The sequence below is a fragment of the Diadema antillarum genome, unplaced genomic scaffold (assembly GCF_040938485.1).
Source record: "Diadema antillarum isolate AM-2024a unplaced genomic scaffold, OU_Dant_1.0 seq00000510_RagTag, whole genome shotgun sequence".
Lineage (NCBI taxonomy): Eukaryota > Metazoa > Echinodermata > Echinoidea > Diadematoida > Diadematidae > Diadema > Diadema antillarum.
In genome coordinates, this window is record NW_027271464.1 from 943339 (window position 1) to 966449 (window position 23111).

At 39.6% G+C, this 23111-nt stretch overlaps 1 protein-coding gene across 1 annotated transcript in view; it reads left to right on the forward strand.

Annotated features, from left to right (window-relative positions):
* Positions 1–22788, forward strand: part of LOC139734105 (RNA-binding protein 25-like) — a 30102-nt gene extending 7314 nt beyond the window's left edge. The window contains exons 5-21 of the mRNA XM_071644920.1: positions 2227–2286; positions 3790–3891; positions 4505–4654; positions 5229–5294; positions 5870–5972; positions 7213–7274; positions 7902–7985; positions 12549–12757; positions 13290–13524; positions 14397–14560; positions 15336–15486; positions 16445–16573; positions 17007–17172; positions 17842–17919; positions 19313–19644; positions 21364–21510; positions 22696–22788. Coding sequence (XP_071501021.1) covers positions 2227–2286; positions 3790–3891; positions 4505–4654; positions 5229–5294; positions 5870–5972; positions 7213–7274; positions 7902–7985; positions 12549–12757; positions 13290–13524; positions 14397–14560; positions 15336–15486; positions 16445–16573; positions 17007–17172; positions 17842–17919; positions 19313–19644; positions 21364–21510; positions 22696–22788 — 2331 coding nt within the window. The remainder of the gene's footprint in view (positions 1–2226; positions 2287–3789; positions 3892–4504; positions 4655–5228; positions 5295–5869; positions 5973–7212; positions 7275–7901; positions 7986–12548; positions 12758–13289; positions 13525–14396; positions 14561–15335; positions 15487–16444; positions 16574–17006; positions 17173–17841; positions 17920–19312; positions 19645–21363; positions 21511–22695) is intronic.
* Positions 22789–23111: the final 323 nt, after the last annotated feature.

The window sequence follows — 23111 nt, forward strand, 5'->3', positions numbered from 1 at the left end:
TCCTTCCAAGATTTCACTGACCTGTTAGATGCTCTGATGAAGTTGTTAACATTTCACAAGGATTCACCATTTCCATTCCATGTTCACCCACTGTGAAGTCTCAAAGCTAAAATGCCAGTGTCCTTTTCAGTTTGGGTGGGTAGTGGGTAGGAAAGGCTTCAATAAAATTATGAACCCCAATCAAAATTGGACTATTATTGCTCTACACTATCATTCATAAAGAGGGCGACAATTTCGATGGGGGATGAATACAAAATAGGGCCTAGTATTATTTTGGGAGTCTATTAAGGACCATAACCGTAACCGTAACCCTGACCCTAGCCCTAACCTTAGCTAGGACACTGGGGGTAGCGACCTGCCCTTCCTAGCTTACATCTGAAAACAAGTTTTTAGAGTATGAAAATGATATTTTCCTATGTTTTACATGCTATATTATTATTATTAATATTTACATCATTTTTTAAGCAAAACCCATTTTTTTTTTCAATTTTGGTGGGAGGTACACATGGAACTCTAGCTAATGGGTATGCCAAGCAAGGTAGAAATGTAAGCAAAATTGTTAGAATTATTTAATTCCATTCATAAACACACAGATACATCAACAGGAATATATAGTCAACCCCGACAAAAATTTTCTTTAAATTTTTTTATTCTATTTCTCTTTACACCTTTTGTTCAGTTTGTTGATGAATCTGCCATGGCTCCTCCTCTGCCACCGCAACGTGTTAAACTACATGAAAGAGTGAAAAGGACACATCCACAGCACTCCCCAAACAGAGAGGAAGCCGACAAAGCAACACCCAAGAAGAGCATATGTAACAAACTAGACAAGAAGAAAACTGCACAGAGGGAAAATGGACAGAAGAAAAATAAAAATCGAGGGCTAAATGGACATTGGACAGAAATTAATTTCAAACAAAGAACATGGAGAAGACAAGAAGACTTGTCTGATTTCTCTTTATTAGTTTTCTTAATTAGTTGACAACTAGTTGATGATGTTGTTAGTGTATATTAGGTCAAATTGTGTAAAGCTTCACTTTCTTCTTCTTCTTTTGATTAAGTCTGCCTTCTTTCATACCAGAGTTACAAAGAATTGAAGTCTGTGTAACATAGGTATTGTTCCACAGGTGTGCAGTAGATATAATTCCAAAGAACTGTTACAATAGTGTTATTTGTGGGAACATACATAAAGTCTATATGTGTAGGTTTTAACATCTCACACCACAATAAAGGAAATCAGTTGATATGTCGTAGTGTACCTATGTTACAAAGACATACTGTCCGTGTAACATAGGTAGTACACCGTGGGCGAGGTTGTTGTCTGAAAACCCCTGATTATAACAATAAAATCATGTTTTCACTTGAATACCCATGCCAATCACTTGCTTCAATTGTGGTGCTTTTAAGAATATTATCATTGTGTCACTCTTGAAGAAAAAGTTAAACCTTTGATTGAAATTGTTAATGGTTTGTAGAAAAAAACATGTTAATAAAAGTGGCTTGCAGTTGACATCAGAACATACAATCTTACTAATAATGATCTCATGCGCCTGTTAAATAACATGTTGATGTGCTATGGATGAAAAAAATGTGGATGTGTTCATTGTTATCATTTCAGAACACAAAATTATGAAGGATGTCAACAAATGAAGTCCATGTAACATAGGTATTCTGCCATACCTGTTTACCCATGCTGACTAAAAGTGTGCGATGTAATAAACAGATTTCTAGTGGAATAAGTTGAAGAATGGGAGTAACAAATCAGGGGGGAAAAGGAAATGTCAATTCACCCAACTTGAATTTTCAACTTGTATGTCACAATTTCAGTCCCAACCCCATGGAATTACCCATATATTTGCATGCTGTTGGTAGTGCAATTTAGTGGAATTGTGTTGATATACTGTAACTTCTACATTTTCTATGCATTTAACAGCTTGAATGAAGCATGTAGTAACCATACTCTTAAGAGATGTTGAGATTTCCAAAGTAGGTACACAAATCGTCAGGTGAGAATGAGAAGGGTGTTAAGTTGCCACTAAAGCCAGAGTGTTTGAGGCACCTTAACACCCTTCTCATTCTCATTTGATGAAATTGAAAATATTTCACATGGAAAGGGGGCATTATGTGTTGCCTCTTGGTTGTTGTTTTTTATTTTTAATTGCCCAAGGCACTGCTCAAGTTTTGATGTTACTTGGGATTGTGCAATGTCTTTTACATTCTTTTCAGATTCAAAGAAATTTTGGCAAACCGGGACCATTGTTGAAGAACAATTCCGCAGCAGATAAGGCTAGTGCAGTTAACATTGGTTTAAAAAAACGATGTGATGACCTTGTTCTAATACCATACATACAAAGACTTTATATAAGATATTAGAGCAAGATCATTACACCATTTTTCTTACTCATGACCAGAGAGACTCCAGGACAAACAAGGGCAGTTTGTCAAGCGATATGTCAATCAGATGGGCAGGTCTCATCAACTGTTAAGTGAACTTCCTAGTTTGATGTGACCGTCTAGCTTTTGACAGAATGGCAAAATAAATCAATTACACATTCGCTTATCGAGTGTGAAGGAGCTCACAAACTTTGAATGATGATGCCTTATATGAGGCTTATACACATGTTTAATACACATGGAAAAATGATGTGAAACCAGCACAAGCTTCTTCCCAATATTGCTTTGCCAGAATTAAAGGACAAGTTCACTTTCATAGACATGATGATTGAGTGAATGCAGCAATATTGATCGAACACATGAGCAAGAATTTTAGAGAAATTGGACAATTTTTTAAAAGTTATGAATTTTTGAAGTTTCTGCTTAGTCACTGCTGGATGAGAAGACTACTACAGATTGTGATGTCACATGTATATATACAACTACAGTGTATAGAGAAAGTATTCAGAAAATTCAAGATATTTTCACTTTTCTCACATAGTAAAAGAGCACCTGACTTTCCTCTTTCGAAAGGCAAGGGGAATAATATTACCCATAACATACATCAGTGACGAGTCGAGGAAACGTGCACTTTTCCCCAAAAGTAACATTTTGTTAAATTCTCTTTATATTTTCCTTATATCGTTGTACGCATGTGACATCATACACTCTAGTAGTCTTCTCATCCAGCAGTGACTGTGCAGGTGCAAGATTCATAACTACTGAACAGATTGTCCGATTTCCCCAAACTTTCACAAATGTGTTCTACATTGTACAAATATTGCTGCATTTACTCAATCCACATGTATATGAAGGTGGACTTGTCCTTTAAAAATGACAAAGCTCGCTGGAGGCTTGCCCTACCTAGCAACGACTAAGTGAATTCCTGCCTTTGGAACTTAATGGGAGGGAGCAGGGGAATGAAATGCTTTCTTACTAGGCTGTTGGAAAAGAAACATCCATAGATTGTAATACATTACAGAAACAGTTTATCGCAACTGCTGTGGCAACTTCCTTTTAAAGCCAGAAATGATTAGCTACTTCTTTGCTGTTGCCATGGCAGCTGTAATAAATCTAGAATCAATTTTTTACATGACGTTTTAAGAACCCTGAAAGCCAAATTGTGATGGCACAATTCTTGGAAGCATTCTCTATGAGGTGCTTTCATGTATGCCAATTTTTATGACTTGGCTGTAAATGCATTGTGCTCACAGACAAAGGGTCTTTTTATTACTGCAAATGACTCTTGAGGATGCAGATAGGGAGTTCTTTGTTGCACTATTTTAGGTATGGTTGTTAATTGATAATTATGTGTGTCGTTTCCTTCTTGTGCTTGCCTTGCTTTCTGAAATACAGGATGACAAGCCAGTTGACGACGCCAGTAAGCCTAAGATGTCTGTCTTTGTTGGCAACATTTCGGAACGAGCTCCGGATTCCCTCATCAAGAGCCTCCTTGCTGTAAGTTTCTCTGCAAATGAAATAATTTTCGCAAATAGTGTTACTATTTTGTCGCAGGAAACATGGTATGACCAGAGGTTTCTTGATAAAGCTGTTTATGCACACATGTATGTGACCTTGTAATACAAAGTGCGAAGTGTGAAATGATATGATTTTGGTGCATGAGGTCAGTTGATACGGTGACTGCTCCAAAATTCATGCAAGCAGATGTGCAACTAGAATTTGCTATGAAACAATTTCTTTCGGAATACTTCAGATCTGAAGACAGTTGATAGGCTAGGAAAATATAGCAAAACTTTGACATTTTTTTTTATCCACAGGATGAGAAATATGTACAGTATTTTGTCGAAACCTGGTGTAATTATTAAATAAGTGGTAATTCTGTGACGTGATAGATGCGATGAAAGTCGAATGAGAAGTGAGGTCAGATTTAAAATGTCATTGTTTATGCAACAACTTGAGAAATACTGGACTTCATCAAACTTGGTTGTGCACTGTTATTATTAGTCATTGTATTTTTCATAGTTTTTGGTAAGTATTGTGATGGCGTAGCGTGTGCCTCAAACCACAGTAATTAGAAACAGCATTTTTTTTTGATCTGGCATGTGTACAGAAATGTGGTGCGGTGCTAAGCTGGAAGAGAGTCCAGGGGGCATCCGGCAAGTTGCAAGCGTTTGGGTTCTGCGAGTATGCCGGACCGGACGCCAGCCTTCGGGCTATTCGCATCCTCCACGACCTGGAAATTGGAGACAAGAAGCTTGTGGTAAGCACATTCACCTTTCACCTTTTCTTTGTAGGAGTCCTGTCGCCCCCACAGCAAAAATAAAAACAGAAAATGAGAGAGTGGTGGTCCAACAATAAGTGATATCTCATAGTAAGTAGACTTTTGAAGATTGCAAACAATCAAAGGAATGCATTCAGTTTTCAGATAAGTGTCATGTGATACTAGGATGTGAGTTATTCTGGGCATCTGATTTCGTCATCTGTGCTGATGTTGTAAGGTGTGATTCAGATAAATGTCAAACAGGAGAAAGTTTATGTTGAATTCTTTTTGTCAAGTGTATACTGAGATGTCTTGAGTGTATCCCCGCCCCATCATACTTGTGAATACCTGGTACATATTTTATTTATGGTCTCAAGGATGGAATGAAACAGTGGAGCTGTTTGTGAATGTACAATTTATGCTGTGTTCAAACAGACACAAATTTCAAACACAAGTTAAGGACTCATGTGCTGTCATATTACACATATGTGCTCTTAAAAGAAACTACAGCTGGATGACCAACTTATTGTGTGGTTTCTTTCTTGCATTTTTTGAATGTTTCTTTGCATTGCAGGTAAAGGTTGACCAAAAGACAAGAACACTGCTTGATGAATACCTGCAGAAGAAAAATGGAGATGCGGTGAGAAAAACAGAAATGTCCTATTTTCTTGAAGTTTTTTCCCCATCGGTGACATGTGCATGCATGTTCAAAAAGCTTTTCTATACTTACATATTGGGTTTTTGTCCACTGCAGTGCTGATAATTTCAGCCAACAACAATCAAGTGTTTGTTTAAGGTGTCGTGTGTATGAACTTCAGATGGTTTAGAGTATGTTAGTATACCTTGCACTCTCTTGCTCTTTGTAAATGAAAAAAAAAGTCTTCATCTTAGAGGGAAGAACATTTTGTCATTGTCAACTTGACATTAAGAAGGACAGATCAGATTTTTTTCTAATCAAATGTATGTGTGAATGTGAGTACCAGAAAAGTTTCATATTTCATTTCATTTCATTTATTAAACTTCCACACAAATTATTCGGTGTTGTATTTGTAACGTACATCCATGACAATGAAAGGTAACACACATGAATTGTTTCCACATGTATTGTTAATGAATATGATGTAGTAATGGGATAGTGTAGGTTATATTTAAGTCTATTTCGATGCCTTATGTCTGTTTATACTTCATGCTCCTTTTCATGTCCAATCATTTCAGGGTTCGGATGTCGATGATGTCACGTCAAAAGAAGACTCGGATATCTCGAATCAAATACGGCGACTGATCCAAGACTGCTCTGCACAGCTGAACAGGACAAATGGTACGTGGTTTATTTGTTGTTCAGATATTTCTGTGTATGCATGCTTTACATTATGGAACAAAGGCAGCATAGAAATGGCTGACTCCTTAGATTATGTGTTCTTTAAACCATTTTGTGTTGTGGAATGACACATTCTTCCGTACCATCATGGCGACATAACAAGTTTTCCACATTTTATATGGTTTTCAGCTCAGTTTGGATTACCAACCTATGTCTACATATACTTAGAATAAATTGGTCTTAAAATATTGGAGAGAAAATACGGAGGAGAAAAGATCTGCAGTTATGTGAAAGTTTGGCTTGATAGTGAATTTTAATATAGTTTTGAAACCAGAGGAAAACGTAAACGTTGGTTTATATATCACGACCATGTGAAAGATGTATGACATATGATGTGTGTGAAAAAGTAGTTTGCACAAGAGCATAGTCAGAGAACCAAACATGGTATTGCATGATTTCTGACATATTGTGCAAGGTTACACACTAAAGCCCCAAAAGTGTTGGTACCAAATGCCCCTGTCTTTTAGTTTACAGATCATATATGATCTGTAAAGTGTTTAGAATTTAATTATTAATCTCGTCGTCATGATCAGGATTAGAAAGTTTGAAAGACTGGTAAGTTTGTTTCTTTGTTTATAGTTTTTTTTTCTTTTTTTTTTTCTTTTTAAAGGTGGGTCTATTTTAAATTTTAACAAAACCTACATGTATGTGTTGCTACAGTTAAAGATCCTGTTTACCTTTGGGAGCAGTGATTTAAAAAATGTCGAAGATAAACAGTTGTGTCACATTTGATGCATATGTGTAGGTCTGCTGTATCACAAAACGTCCTTCCATATAAAATTTGTGCAATAAAGCCTAAAATATAAGGAGATATCAGTGTTTTTGTCAATAAACCGTAACTTTAGAAGGTTTAGTCTGGAAACATTTTTATTATAGCTATTGTTCACATTTTGTGTATTTAACAACACTTAATAACGATTAAACGGATTCAAATTTGTACAGTGGTTGTTTCTGTCCCTAACTCACATTTTAGAACTATTTTAAATCACTAATGCTGGGTTTTTGTTTCATCTGCAAATGGTGAATTATGCCTTTAAGTTTTGTCATGATGACTGCAAATCAGTTTGGAATTATATTTTTCAACCACTCTGTGTATGATCAAGCATGTGTGTCATGAGAAGCTGTAAAGATTTTATTTTCATTTTACCTTATTTTCTTATATTTTTGTTTCAATGAACAGAAGAGAGGAGCAACTTCCTTGCCCAGAAGCAGAAGCTGAAGGATGAAAAGCAGAAAGCTAAGGTGAGTGCATCAATGGGATTTTTGTTTTCTTTTTATTCAATTAATGGGATTTGACACCCTAGCTCTGGGAATAGCTAGCAGCCAACTGAACTTGTTGGATGCATGAATCCAGATTTAGTAATGAGTGGATAAAAGTCAGATTTACAGGACAAATTGAAGCGGAACTTCTGTCTATGTGCTCTGACATTAGAGAAACTGAATCTGTCAGAATTAAAGAAACAATATTCGGGAGGGAAGTACTGTAAGCAATACAGCCAACTCATGCAGAGGTTCCACATTTAGACCAAACTTGACCTTTTGAATGAGGTTACGTCTTTGGAATGTTGTCTGTCCTGGACCCATGATTGGAGGAAAGTAGATAAAAAATGATGATACTTGAATTATGTACCATATACACGTTTAACACTACATGGAATCCTTGTGATGCCAAGTCGAAGAGATGATGGAGTTAGTATCACTTAATGTTGTTTGCAACATGTTCAAAGGGCACATGTGTTTTTTAGTGTATGGGACTGAGTGAAGTTGTTCACAGATACTGATACTAAGTACATCCAAGTTAAACAACATGGGTTGATGTGTGCTCAGTTAACTGACTATGATCATTTTCTGTCTTGGTTTGGTTTGCAGGACAAGCTTGACGACATGAATTTAGAGGAAGACAAAAAAGATCTCATAAACCGTGAGATCAATCGATTTAGACAGTCCTACAAGGTAGGTTATTCTTTTGCTTCACATTATTTTCACTTTTTTTTTTGCCAGCTTTTGTGTGTTTTCACTTTCACTCCGTTAAAATGAATGACTGTTACTGTATGAATGTTTTTTGTTGTTTTTACAGGAACAATATTAGCATTTCAACATTTCAGTGGAAATAGTTGTTCTGGATCCAGAGGCTTAAACACTGCAAGATTATTGTTCAGAGAGACAGTGACTTCTCCGAAAGGAGGCTGAGAAATCATATACATATTTTTTTCTTTTTTTTAACATGAAATATACAGCACACAGACCTACAGATGTACAGTATGTGCTGATGAGCAATGCAATTCCTTCCAAAATGCTAAATTTGACAAACTTAAAGTTTATTTGAAAGGGATGTGGCCAATACAATGTCACATATTTCGATTACTTTCTTTTTCTTTTTCTAGTTGTAACTGTGGGTGTGGGTTGCATACTAGTGATAGCTGACACAAATCTTCATACCAGAATTATTATATCACCATTACTAGCACGCTCATGCTCCTACGCACAGCGTCCATATTAAAATAGTTTTTCTTAATACAACAATTATACCTCTGCCATGACTACTATAGTACTGCTTCGTCACAGCCCCCCTTGGCGCCTGGGGCCAAGGTGTCGCCACAGTGGCGTGATAGTTGCCGCAGCCTGCGTTCATTTCCTTTAAAATGTTGATTGAGATGGTAAGTACTGAACCATTTCCTTATATTTTATTCCAGTTGTGGTAGGACAAAGAAATGAAAAAAAAAACATAGAAGTTTTCTCTTGCAGCAAATGGAAGAAAGAGTTGGCCATATGTAGTCTCAGGTATGTTTTACACTTTTCTTTTTCATTTCATATTTATTGGTTTGCCATGTAGATAATTGCAAATGCAGGGTGTGGTAGTCACAAAGTAGATAGCATCACACTTATGAGAAGTATTTGAAAGGTATCTTGAATTCAAGCCAAAAAGGGGTTGTTACTGAAAAGACTTATTATGCCAAATACATCATTTGCTCTATGAAAAGACCACTATACAAGTCTTAATCAGCTGAAGCATACAAACACACTTGCTTCAGTCTGTGAAACAATACCATAGTGCTAAACATGTGATTGTGTAGTTTACTGTTAATATTATTAAACCTCTAGGCCCATTATCCCAACAGATTTTCACCAGATGGACCAAAATAATTTTACGCAATATTCTTTGTTTGTGATATACTGAGAGAGTGTGAAATATGTTGGGTTGAGTAGAGCTGTCATTACTGTTTAGAAGCATTTAAACTTAGAGAAATTTACAGTGAAGACTAGACAATTTGAAACAAGAGGACACATTTGACACTACGGCTGGAATTAAATTTCAATCAGATAGTGAGAAGGTTTTTCAGTTTCTTTTAGATTAGAAATAGTGAGCTGATGATTGGCTGTTTTCCACATGTGCATAATCTCCAACTGCTGTCTCTAAAATGGCCTCAAAGAAAGTTGTAACTTGTGCACATTTCAGGCTGCCAGTGAGAAGAGAATTTCCTGGAAGTTGTTTCTTAACAGAACACTTGGTACATTTATATTATTAAATACACATGCACTGATGCTATACAAATGAGAATTGTTCCTGTTGACTTTATACTGGAAAAGCAAATCTGATAACTTGCATTTTCCTCAGTTGCGTTGGAGGGTATGTACATGTATGCGAACCACTGATTAGTGTGCATGATAGCAGTGGCAAGTTTGTATGTCAGTCTGCAAGTTGTTCATGTGTGTATTGTCTTGTATTATCTAACTCGTTCATACAATATTTTGGTGCACCTGAAGTGTCTGAAATGCCTTTAGAGGAGCACGACGTTTTGGCTGGTAGAAGCAAAGATCTCAACATTTTTGACTGAGATACAAATGATTATGAAGCTTAGTCATTGGTTCAGATTAGAGTCTTCCTGCTCCCCCCAAACTAGCTACTTTAACATTAACGATCAGATGTAGGTCTAGTTTGGTATGACGACACTACCCGACAGAGACAAGGAGAGCAGTGTCTCATGTGGTCTTAAGTGAACAGTTAAGTTGTTAACACCATTTTAGGATCTGTAATCTGTGAGTGTGTGTAGGCTTTAGTTCTTAATTTTGTGCATGAACATGTTTTCAGTCCTATTGTTATTGAGACTGACTGCTTGAGAAATTTATCCATTTTTTTTTAACAGCCTCAAAAGTACTATGTCAAGTCATATGGTTACCTTACAAAGCATATAGACCAGATTTTTTTTTTTTTGTAATGGCTATTATTATCTTGTCACTTGTGTAATCTGAACATGTTCTCTCACCAGCAGTTGAGCATGATTATGAAATCTTTCCTCGTCCTCTTTAACCTTGCAAAAAATCTACACGATAACTGTTTTCCATTCCTGCTGTTGAGAATTATATGGCGCTAGCATTGTGCCCAGGCCATATTGTGTGCTCAAAACGTATTGGGCACAATGGAGGTCATCCAACTTGGGAGTTATAGGAGGAGTTTGGTCGGGTCTTTGCAAGCAACTCAGCGGATGTCAAAGGTCAACGGTCATGCGCAAGTCCATAATGTAGATGTATTGATATGTCTGTGTTCATAAATGTTTACATGGATGCCTTGTGTGATGACAGAGTTGCTGGTTCATCTAGGCGTGTGTGTGTTGTTTCTGGTAACTCTGATCATGATGATATTAAAAGATACAATGGAAGGATTTTTATGTATGAAGAAAATTGTTTTTATATTTCAAATTGGACATGCTTCTAGAGGAGAGGAAATGCAGGGTTCCTCCTTTTTTCCATTCCATATATATGTTTTACTGTAAATGCAAAGCAAGTCTTCCTTTGCTTGTACACTTCGATTAGTATTACAAGACTTGTCACCAATATTTGCGTTTTGGATCAAAGGTATTACAGATTTGGGGTGGCAATGAATTTTCAATGCACACGTTTTATTTGTCTGTTTGTCCATTTTTGTTTTGTTTTTATCTCCGTTAATGCATGTTCCGATAGTTGGTGATTTTCTCTTTCTTATCTATGAAATGCTATGACACAAGAAACAAAAACCTATGAATGACCTCGTCCAACAATGATCTTCTCGCGCCCATTTCATCGTGTCACCGGCACGGCTGTCATCATCTGTCCATCACCCAGAGGAGTGTATTACAGTGATCAACCACAAGACTTCAAAGACACACCCAGACTTTGCTGCATGCCTGTCAAAGAAAGCAAGGACAAGCTGTTACAGAGGGAGGTGCAAGCCAATTTTGCTGCCACCCATGTTGGACATTGTTAACGTTTGTTAACTTGACTCAGAAGTGTGCAGATTACAGCTGTGTTGCTGTACAGCATTCTGGAGAAGTTTAACTGATTTCTTTTAGTGCAAGGAGAGGAGGAGGACGACTTGCAGGTTGCATTGCACGGCAGGCGTTGCAGCTGTACAGACACACTGGCACTCCCTTGCAGTGATTGTTCGATTGCAAGGAGTCCTTTAGCTGGGTGTGATGGTGCTTTCAAAGAAAACCTGGATCACTGGATGGATTTCCCAGCTGCCAGAAAACGTCACCTTCCAGCGGAGGAGCACTTCAGCATGGCGGATCACGGCATCGGTGGTGCGGGAGGAGATAGGTTTTGTAGTTGGACGAGGTCTTCATAGGTGGCTTCTTGAGAACAGGGAAAGAACAAATCTGCCCCCTTCTTTGGTTTTTGAAACTTTAATAAAGTACTTGTCCCTTCTTAAATGGTCTATTTGAGTGTGAGCAAAGTTTCGTCTTGGGATTGTACTAGGGACATTTTGCACAAAAATACCTCAGAAATTGTAAAACTACTGCTGGATTTGTTTTCCCTGTTCTGTGTCATGTGATTGCTAAAGGAAGTGTTGAATATAAAATGTTTCATAGACTTGCTGGTAGTTGTGCTACACAGAGAACAGTGTGTATCAAATAGCACACGTATTACTGATTTGTGTTCATTCAATTATACAACTCACATAAGTACTGATTGCTGGTATTTTACTGCATTTTTAGATGCAATTCCGTTTGATTTTTGGTTTCCTGTGCCACACAGTGAATGTGTGTGGATCAAAGTATGTCTGATGTTCACAGAGAATAGGTAAAACTTGGCAAAATGAAGAGGAAGGTGTAAAAAGGATATCAACATAACACATACCTGCTTTGGCTGTCAGCATTATAGTACAAGCAAGTCTGTGTAACATACACGTTGTAATGGTGAAATTCTTGTGATGAGATGAACGGAAATATTCATGGAGATAACTCAAATTTTCACAACATGTAAACATTTTAGAAATTCATCAACTGCATAGTTGTCCTGATATCTTGAAAAGAATTTGAAGTGCAAAGTATGCCACTACTTACTGACAGATATTTTTCAGCATTTCCTTCCCTTAATTGGGATGCCTCCTACATGCAGTAGTTCTGCACTCTGTATGACAAGCAATTCATGAATATTTCTGATTGTCTGCCCCCTACATACAGGCTGTGTGCTTCCAACATGCGAGTCACTTTTATACTAATGCAAGAGCTCCTGTGTTTTTCTTGTACTTTTGTGCAGGACCAGCGGGAGGCCCTGGAGCAGAAGGAGACCCCCGAGGAGAAGGAGAAGAGCCGCAAGGAGCGGGAGAAGGAGCGGGAACGGGAGAGGCAACACCGGGAGCAGCTCAAGGAGCGGGAACGCCGGGACCGGGACCGGGAGCGCGACAGGGAACGTGAGCGGGAGCGGGAGAGGATGCGGGAAGAGAGGGCGCGTGACGAGAGGGAAAGGTGAGGGAAGGATTCCTTGGCTCTTTTTTTGTGAACCATCATTTCTACATTGACCTGCTGAAATTAGTTGTATATGAAGTCTAATCTGGTATGCTGACAGATGAAATGAGAAAGAGACCTTTGACTGGTTACAGGATGATTTACAGTGATACGCAAATGATGCACAGTGCACTTCCATTCTAACAAACTTTCATTACAATGCAGTAAAAATTTAGGTACAAAAATTATTTTATATACCTTTATATACTTTATTTGTTTGGCTGTAACAAAATTTCAATGTAATAAAAGAAAACTGCCTGTCCCGCGGTTATTCGTACAAACCGTGTAGCAACATATTGTATGCGCATGCATGTTTCAAGTGTGAGGAGTTTGAGCTCTTTAGTAGTGTGTGTGAACTATGATCTATGAAGGTGATGTTCTTGGTCGTATAAATGACCTTGGTGAAGGTGGATATCGTTGGCATGTCAATCCCACCACGAAAGATGTATTGATGCCATGCTTGGGCCACTGTTTTTTTTTTTTATTTCAGCAGGAGAGACCGCGACCGTGACCGTGACCGTGACCGTGACCGCGACCGCAGTCGTGATCGCGACTGGGACCGAGACCGAGAGAGCAGCCGGGACCGGGACCGCAGCAGGGACAGGGACCGCGACCCGGACCGAGATCGGGACCGGGACCGTGACCGTGACCGGCTGGAGGAGGAGGAGGACTATGAGAAGAGAAAGCTTGAACGCAAGTTGCGGGAGAAGGAAGAGGCCTACCAGGCTGTGAGTAAACCAGAAGATTTTTGTGTGATCCTGAAGAGTTTCTTCACTGGTCTTGTTCGTGGTACCCAAGAATGAGTAATTTAATATCAGCTAGATATTGATAATGCGATGAGTTTTGATATTGTCTCAAATATGTTCGACACGTCATTCCAGAATTTCTGCTGTCAAGAAAGCAGTGTACTTGTGCTCTTCCAATGGACCTAGAGAGAACAAAAGTCATCAGTAGATACTTAGTTACATATTATTACATATCACTATGAATTATGTTTTCACACCTGATATGAGAAAGGTCAATCATTTGTGTGACCACATTGTATCTCCCTTGATAATCTTTATGCTTTCCCTTTGGTGGCATTGTCATAAATACAGCAATAGAGACAATGGCACAAGCACTACGGCTTGTGTACACATGCACACATATTGTACTAATCTTAAAGAAGTTAACACTTAGTGCCACACTCATACATCCATTACAGTGATTTTCCATTGTAGGTATCCTATGTTTACAGAAAGGTTATTATATCTTTTTTTTCAAGCCACATATGACATGTACTTTCACTAATTGTTGTAGATGGTTCCATGACATTTGTTCCTGCGACAGCTGCTGTTATGAAATATCTGCATGCTAAGCCTGACATAGATTGGTTCCACAGACATAACCATAGCCCTAATCCTAATCCTTGCATCAACAATAAACCTAAAACCCTGTCACAACCCTAACCCTAAGTCCTTGCAGTTAAATAAGACCAGAGCAATTGTCGCAGGAGCAAATGTCGTGTCATTGTCGTAGATATCCTTTAAGTACAGAAAAGAAAAAGCTGTGATGTCGTATGTCTGACTACGAATGACATGCATTTTCATTGACGTTGCAGAGACTGAGAAACTGGGAGGCGAGGGAATACAAGAAACAGCGCGAGCACGACAAGATGAAGGAGAAGGAGGAGGTGGAGAAGATTGAGATGGAGAAGGAAGGCAAGCGTCTCAAGGAGTTCCTCGAGGACTACGAAGATGAGAGAGACGACCCGAAATATTACAAGTAAGGATGTCATCCCAGAATCCAAGGGAGACGGGGGAAGAGTGGTGTACTTGTCTCTACCAAGAAAAACTTAAAACAAAATCTTCATGCTGGGTCAAAATTTCAAGGAGGATTTTTAAAAAAAAAACTTAAATGACTTCTTTAAAGGAAAAATGCCATGGATTCACCTCAAGTATTATGTACTGTTGTATTACAGCAGAATGCTCCCTTATGATTGCCTGGGGAGTTGAGGTTACTATGTACTTGCACAGCAATGACCAGTAGAACACATTTGTGCACCGTTGGTTGATCTTTTGTCTTTTGATCAATCTAAAAATATTAAAAAACTGGACAATTTGGAATCTCAATGGAAGGACATATTCTGATTGACTGAAATTATGGTTTTCCTGTGAAGCTGTTATAAATTTTGTGCAAAGAAAAGTCTTTCTCAAATAAATAATGCATAAAGATTGAGATGTGGCAAGAAGTTCCATAAGCCCACCTTGAGTGATAAGCTCACATTCTGTAGTAAAATGCTATAGTACAGTGCTTAGTGAAAGAATGAATGTTATGGAGGGTTGTAAGCGGCACAATGCAATGTACTGTAAAAGGTGGTGACTACAATTGTCTGAGTTGCAGCTATGCCGTGATTACCGTTACAGTATGGCAGGGACTTTCGGGATTCACAGACACAATGGTAGAAAAAAGGGAAACATTTGATGATGGAAGTGGTTGTGTGAATGTCGCTGTGTCAGCCATTTGTCATGATGGTCTTGTCTGGCACTGTTGTCCTTAGGGGCAGTGCATTGGAGAGGAGACGTAAGGAACGTGAGAAGGAGGAGGACAGCGACAACCGTGACAGGAGGAGAGAGAGGGAGGAAATAGAGGAGATCAAACGACGTCTGTTGGAGGAAGGAGGAGAGGATCTTGATGCTGAAATAGAAAAGGTAAGGCAAACCCCCAAGTCTATCCACTCAGAAGGGGAATGATTCCCCAAAATATATATGTGGATTTAGTGAATGCAGCAGTATTAGTGTAACACATTAATGAAGTTGGAGGAAAAGTGGACAGTCTGTTCAAAAGTTATGAATTTTTTGAAGTTTCAGTGCAGAAGCTTTGTCATGAACTGTTGTAGTCTTCTCATCCAGCAATGATGGCACTGAAACTTAAAGAATTTCCAACAGTAACTTTTTGGCAGATATTCTGATTTTCCTCAGGCTTGAATACCCTACTAATATTACTACATTTACTCACTCCACATCTATATATTAGTAGCACTCCTGTTTAAAATATACTCAATGAACTTAACATAAATATGATATGTCAAATGTCTTCTTTTAGAATAGCTCATAGTTGTTTACATGATATCCAAAAAGCAGGATTGACATATATACCTCTGCAAAGTTTTCTATTCCTTAATGATCCACTGGCTATTGCCTTAGTTTTAGTCTGAATAAAAAATGTGGTAAATCTTCAATCCAAACAGTTATTCAGGAAATAATTGGTGCCTTCCTGGAGCAGTTTGTGAGAGAGATAGAGAGAGAGAGTAGTCAAACGTAAGTGATTATTGTTTTGTTTTGTTTTGTTTTGCAAATGTTTCGAATTTGTGAATGTATGACACTGACAGGAGTGATAGTTATTGATTTGTTCCTGAAAAGTAATGAAACTATGCCAGTCCCACTTCACAAATGCTTCAAATGAAGAGAAAGATCAATAGCAATCTGCTGTATTCAGTCAATAGTTAGATAAAGAAATAAAAGAAAAGAAAAGAAAAGAAAAAGTCCCATATATTTGATGTTAAAGGTTTGCTTGGCCCTCCTGCATATCACCAGTGGTCACACATAAAACCAGCCTGATTGTGTAACACTTGGCTGAACACTGCGTTGTCACATTCTCTCTCACCAGTTGGAGAGTGAGAGGGACCGACACAAGCAACCACAGCTGGACAAGCTCCTGACTCCCAGACAGCTGCAGATCAAGCAGGAGCCTCAGCCCACCCTCAAGCCGACCTTTGAACCTGCCGAACCTGAGGAGGTCAGTGCTTACAAGAAACATGTCCCATGGCCAAGACAGGAGTCTCGATATCTACCGAGAGTCTTTGATGCCGAGTTGATGTTGCAAGTGCCAGTCAAAAGAATTGATAGATATTACTTGAATCTGTCAGCTGTCACTGTATGTATCTATACCGACACGCACACATACTCGTATATACACATATGTGTATGAATATTCAAAGTCTCCCAACTATCATGGTGCAGTCCTTTCAATTTCAGTTGTACATACATTTGTGTGGTTGTAGAATACAAAGATACTGATGGCTGTCTCAAAGAGCATGTAAATATTTATAGTTATGCAAACTTTCACTGTCAACAGAGTAGCCATCCAAAAAAGGAAGATGGTAATAATTCATGTGTTCAGTGTGATAGTTACACTTGACAATGTCAAATGTCAAAATGTCATTCATTAGGAGGAGGCCAACCAGGGACCCCAGACGCCAGCCAGCAGCAGCGACGACGACGACGGGGGCGGAGGATTCATGCCGGCCCAGGACGAGAGCAGCCAGTCCTCGATGGCCGAGGAGGACCCCAACACGGCGGCCGCCCCAAGGATGAAATTTGGTGGCCTCAAGCTAGGTAGTTGCCTCTCCGTGGCTTGGTTCTTACGTAACTCTTTCCCCCTCGTGTGGCTCTGCTACACATTATTGGTTGGATCATCTTGAGTGATGGTGGGGTCAGGGGGGGTGGGGTCATGCCATGCTTTTCAGAGTTGCTATGAGTTTATGCTGGAGTTCCTTATTCGCTAATTTGGAAAAAGCCAATCAGTGTAATTTCTTACCGATGTATGATATTTACAGCAATATCATTGAATAAAAATAAATTGTATTATCGAATGGAATGGGTGTGAGCTTTATGATTTCCGTAGAGGATAGGTAAGATGTAGCAGTCAGAATGTATTGATTCCTCTTCTTGTCAATTTACGTACATTAATAAGTTCTGAAACAAAACAAAAAAGAAGAGGAATAGTATTGTTTTGTTAGTGTGTGGAAGCAAACTTTAGCCTACATGTAAGATATTGTTTTACACATGTTTTACACAACTGAGTGAAATAAGTTAAATGAGCATTTAAATGAACAGACATATCAAATGTGACCAATCATTTCTAAAGTTGGTCCTACGCCAGAAATGTGGAAATGAATGGTTGCGAGGAACCATTCTTCCCTTGCATGAATTGCCACCAGCCACTCCATGAAAGAGATTGGATTTTTGTGAGTGTTGACCGCTAACCCCGTCTTTACCATGCAGCCGGGGGTGCCACGGCGGAAGAGGCTTTTGCACACCAAATCACTGCCACCACCAGCAGATCAGACGGCCAGATTTCTGGTGACTATATGCCTTGTGTAGCCATTGCAAGTTTCTCTGCTTGCCCACAAAAATTGTGCAAAGCCAAATTTGAGCACTCAAACGTCTCTATTCTCTGCCATCAATCATGACATTTTTTGCAGACCACAATATTTGTTCGCCTCAATTCCTTGTGTTCCTTATCGTGCCTACGATCGAAATGCTACAGAGGATGTGTTGCCTATGTCAAAAAGATAGCGCACCAGAGGAATTTGAGAAAAAGAAAAGAAAGATGAAGAAAGTTGAAGTATTTGTCATCTTTCAGGAACCAGAAAGGGTGGGACTGGTACACAAAGTGTGTGAAGTTCAGGACCTTTCTTGTTTTTAACTCATAATAATATGACAAATCATTGATTTGATTATTCAGTTGTGTCCTTTATACCAGTGTGTCATTTTGTACGCTGTGAAAATCATCCCAGATAATTCTCGTGTATTGATGCAGGACTTATTTGTGTGTATATGCCTTTTGTTTAATATGGTACGTATGTTCATCATTTTATGAATTTTATTTTTTCTTCTTCTCTCGTAAATGTCTCTACAGTAATTATTCAAGAGGCATCAACTCTCTTTTGCTAAATTTCCCAGGCAAAGGTTGCATTCTGTGTGCTGGTGTAGAAGAGTAATAAAGTGCTATGATATTTTTTTTTTCCAGAAATTATTACTTTACAATCGATGTAAAGCTTGACATTTTGAGGAGTCTGTAGTTGTGATTGCTATTCCAAATGTGCTGTGTGTCTGGTGACAGTACAGGTCTGACGACCTCTAGTGCAGTTGACCCCTTCACAGTCCATCTACCTTTTCAACTTTCTTAACGTCCAGCAAAGCATTGATATTTAATTTGGGGAGGGCCCTCAATAGTGGTATGTTTGCTTCATTCATATCAGCATGTTTTGCTTCAGTTAACTGCAAATTACAAATTTAAGCACTGTTGCAGGAAAGGCTTTACTGAAATCAAGCTACTAATTCTCCAAGGACAATACACAGTAATTGAAAACTTGAAATATGAGATTGTTAATTAGATAACAATATGTCGCACAAGAGTCCTGTCACTTTGTCGCGGTTCTACAATGTATCGTGAAGTTAATGCAAAGCAGACATGTTAGTTACTCACACGCAATGATGGTTTGCAATTGTTTTTTCTGGCATGGATTTGAGTCAACTGGAGAGTAATTGACTTCATTTTTTCCTTCCCAGATATGCTTGTTGCATCTGCTTTCATGTTCGCCCCATGTATGATATTTCGGGTCATTCATATGAATAGATGGGAAAACAAGATCTATATCTGTAGCAGTCTCAAGATGGACAAAGACCAAGTGAAAATTACATCATGTGTTTATAATCTCTTTGTCTCCATCACTTTCTACCCCACCTGCAGTAGGTGCCGCATCGCCCCAGTCCAACGCCCGCCCAGACCACCACCAGCGTTCATCTGGCGGCATGGCCCTGGTCGGCAGCAAGCGCAAGAAGCTGACCCTGGGCGAGGTGTTCAACCAGGAGGAGGACGGGGCAGACACGGGGGGCAAGAAGAAGCGCAAGCTGGTGCCCATCGAGTACTCGGAGGAGGAGATGAAGGCAGTGGGCCAGTCGCAGAAGGTGGCCTCAGCGGCCGAGGAGAAGCGCAAGACTATCAAGAACCTGATAGAGAGGATACCCACCGCCAAGGAGGAGCTCTTCGCCTACAAAGTGGACTGGTCTATTGTGGATGAGGTTAGTTGCAGATCCATTAAATGTCCTCCTCCTGTTCTTTTACTCAATGAAAATGATGTAATGAGGAGCAAACATGTCGAAGCTGACAACTTGGCTCCAAAGTAATTGGCTCCAAAGTAATTGCAGTACCGAGGCCGGCCTCGGTACCAGATTTTTTTGGTGTGTGTAAACACATGAAGGCCCAACTCCGGTACCAAAAGCTGGGCCAGCCTGAGACCTGCCTTTCGTTGATGTAAACGCAAGTGGACCCAAATGCACGGTCAAACCCACTCAGCTGTACTGTACAGATCACTGGGGGGAAAAAAGGGTGTTTACAAGTACATGTACGTAGAGTGCCACTACAGCTAAAAGAACATGCATAGGAAATTTCCCTCCCCTGGCGCAGCTCAACGAGGCAGCGTAAACACATGAAAATGAGAGACTGAATACAGCAACGTAGGCGGACCTCGGGCCAGCCCAAAGCCGGCCCGCCACTGCAAAGTGGGTCTAACATGTAGACCTAGGGGGTGTTTCACAAAGCTGTTCTCAAAGTTACAAAGGACTTAAGAACGACTGGTGATCAGTTCTTGTGCTGAATTATTGAGATTCTGATAAGTATAGCACATAAGAACTGATCACCAGTCGTAACTTTAAGAAACATCTTTGTGAAACACCCCCCAGGTCTCCCTGATTCTGCAGGGAAAAAATATTTCTTCTTCTCTGGCTAAGGAAGTGAGAAAATCTCCCTGATTTGGGAATTATGTTTGCCCATTGAGATACAAGTAACACACAGGTATCTCCCTGACTGCTCTTTGTAATCCCTCTGACCTTGATGAATGATGGATGAAAGCCGTGAGAAAGGGCCCTATTTTGTGACTGCACCTCCGTCGGTCAGTTTTAGTACTTAGGCTGCAGTGGCTGTAGCATTTAAGTGAAAATAGTGCAGTGATAGGCAAAGGTGGTAAAGCTGACAGCCTGGTGGCACAACACTTGTGCCTATGACAATTGCTGTGGTCTTATTTTCCCCCAAGGAATTAAGGCTAGGGTTGTGATAAGGTGTTAGGTAGAGTTTGATGTGAGGAATAGGATTAGATATAGGGTAATGTTTGTGGATAGAATTTATGTTTGGCTAAGCATGCAGATATTTCATGGGAGCAATTGTTGCAGGAGCAAATGTCATGGAACTGAAGGCTTCCATGCAGACAGGTTCCTGTTTTGTAAAAGCACTTTACATTTGTAAGTTTGAGCAATTGAAGTTACAGTCACAGTAGGTTTGATATTTCACAGGTTTTTTGTACTTTCCCTGTTTTTGGCCTAAAAGCGGCAGATATGGAAAGATGCCATGTCCGTAAGTACTTCATGAACAAAGGCCTCGACTATGCCGATGTACTCTACTGTTGATTATGGCCATCGATATTAATCATCCGTTACCAGGAGGAAAAAGTTGACAGTTTTACGACATCGAACATATAGAGTGCATCAGACTAGCTACACTAGAAAGAAAATTCTTCAAACTTTGCAATCATACTTGCCCCACTATAAAGGTATATTCTGCTTGTATTGTATGCAAGATATAGATATGATTAAGCGTGTCAACATGACCTTGGTTGAGCAAGTTTTTCTCAGCTCTGAAAAGGACTTTGCAGAATTTAATTTTTGGAAAACAAGTGAGTCCCCTGAGTGTGATGCTGGTATACCCCTTGTGATAAGTAACCAACCCGCCATGGATTCATTTTGCAGTCGTTGATGGACAGACGTATCAAGCCGTGGATCAACAAGAAGATTGTGGAATACATCGGGGAGGAGGAGCCAACGCTGACAGAGTTCATCTGCTCCAAGCTGCTGGTGCACAGCAGTGCTGAGAACATCCTCAGCGACATCACCATGGTGAGTACTGTATACAGGGCTGGCAGAACCAGGGGGGCAGGGGGGCTCAGCCCCCCCCCCCACTTTTTTTTGGCACCATACAAAGGAATACACATGGTGTCACCACTTTGGGCCCCCACTTTTTTTTTTACCCCGGAAGTGCGTAAGCGGCACTAGTGGCACGAGAAAGAAATAGATAGAAACCTTGAAGTGTGAGTGCGGAAAGGCTTTGTATTTGTGCTGAAGACCCTTTTTTTTTGGTTAGCTGATGAAACCCAAAAGTGGCACCAGAAGTCTGAAGTGCCCCCCCCCCCCACTTTTGAAAACGTGGCACCAGCCATGGTATATGCCATATATTTACTGAGTCTCTCGTGACTTCCGACAATATCACAAGTGGGTAAATTTGCAATCATAGAGTGCTGTAATGAAGGGATTAAAATGTACTGTAAAACAAGAAATATCTGTGGCATGAAATTTTCGCAAATTAGGAGCCGACGGCCTTTTTTCACGGCTTGACATTTTTGCAAAATGCATTCAATGCATGTAATGAAGACAAGAAGTTTTGCGTGCATTTTAATTTCGCGAATCTTGGCTCCTAGCGAAATTTGCAAAAAATTTCATCCATACAAAAATGTCTGGTTTTACAATATTCGTGCCCATCGCATTCATGTTGGGATCAGAGTTAATGTTTTGCCATGTTAAATTGGCACATTGCATCCGACTCGCAAAATGTACAGAAATGAAAAGCCCTCAAAATATATGGCGTATACAGTATCACCCTTACAACAAGGATGCAAATCTGTGTGTAGTTTTAGTCTGTCATCATTGTCAGTTCTTCTTCTAATAGTGCCAATGGTACTTTGGAGTAATCGCCCTGAGAAAGTTAATGAACTTCAAATTTCTTTTTATGAGCAGGATCTAAAGATCCTCCTGAATCACAGGCAATATCTCTTTGAGATAAGCAGTTTCTGCTGCAGTAGTAAAGAAACAGAATCATTTAACTTGAATTTATTGAGGAATGTTACATGGAGTTCTGGATGTGCTTATAAAAGTTATCTAACCGTATCATATATCACATTCAAGCATTATCTATAAACGATTCCATCTCTTCCATGTTCTGTAAAATTTTTCTAACCATCTCCTTTATCATATGTAAGCATGGTCTACCAGTATTAGTGATTCTGACTCTTACATACCCCATCTCAGGTTTTGGATGAGGAAGCCGAAGTCTTTGTCGTCAAAATGTGGCGTCTCCTGATCTACGAGGTGGAAGCGAAGAAGCACGGCCTTGTCAGGTAGTGGACCAGTCTACCGCTGCCCGCTGGACAAAAAATACCTTGCAAACGAAAACTTGACACTAGATCGGTACTGTGAAGCGCCAAGGAAGTGATTCGTGTGAGTACGAGGAATGAGAGGGATTGTGGAGAGTTTTGCTTCGTGCATTGACTCGCAAGTGGAGGAATCCGTGGTTTGGTCGGCATATTTGACCAGTGTCTCGCAAACGGGGCTTTGACAGTTGACGAGCTGCCACTTCTAGCGCATCAACTTCATTGTTTGCACATCTTACGTCGTTGAGTCATCAAGAGATTGATGTGGATGTGCTTTGAAAGTGATTTTCTCTG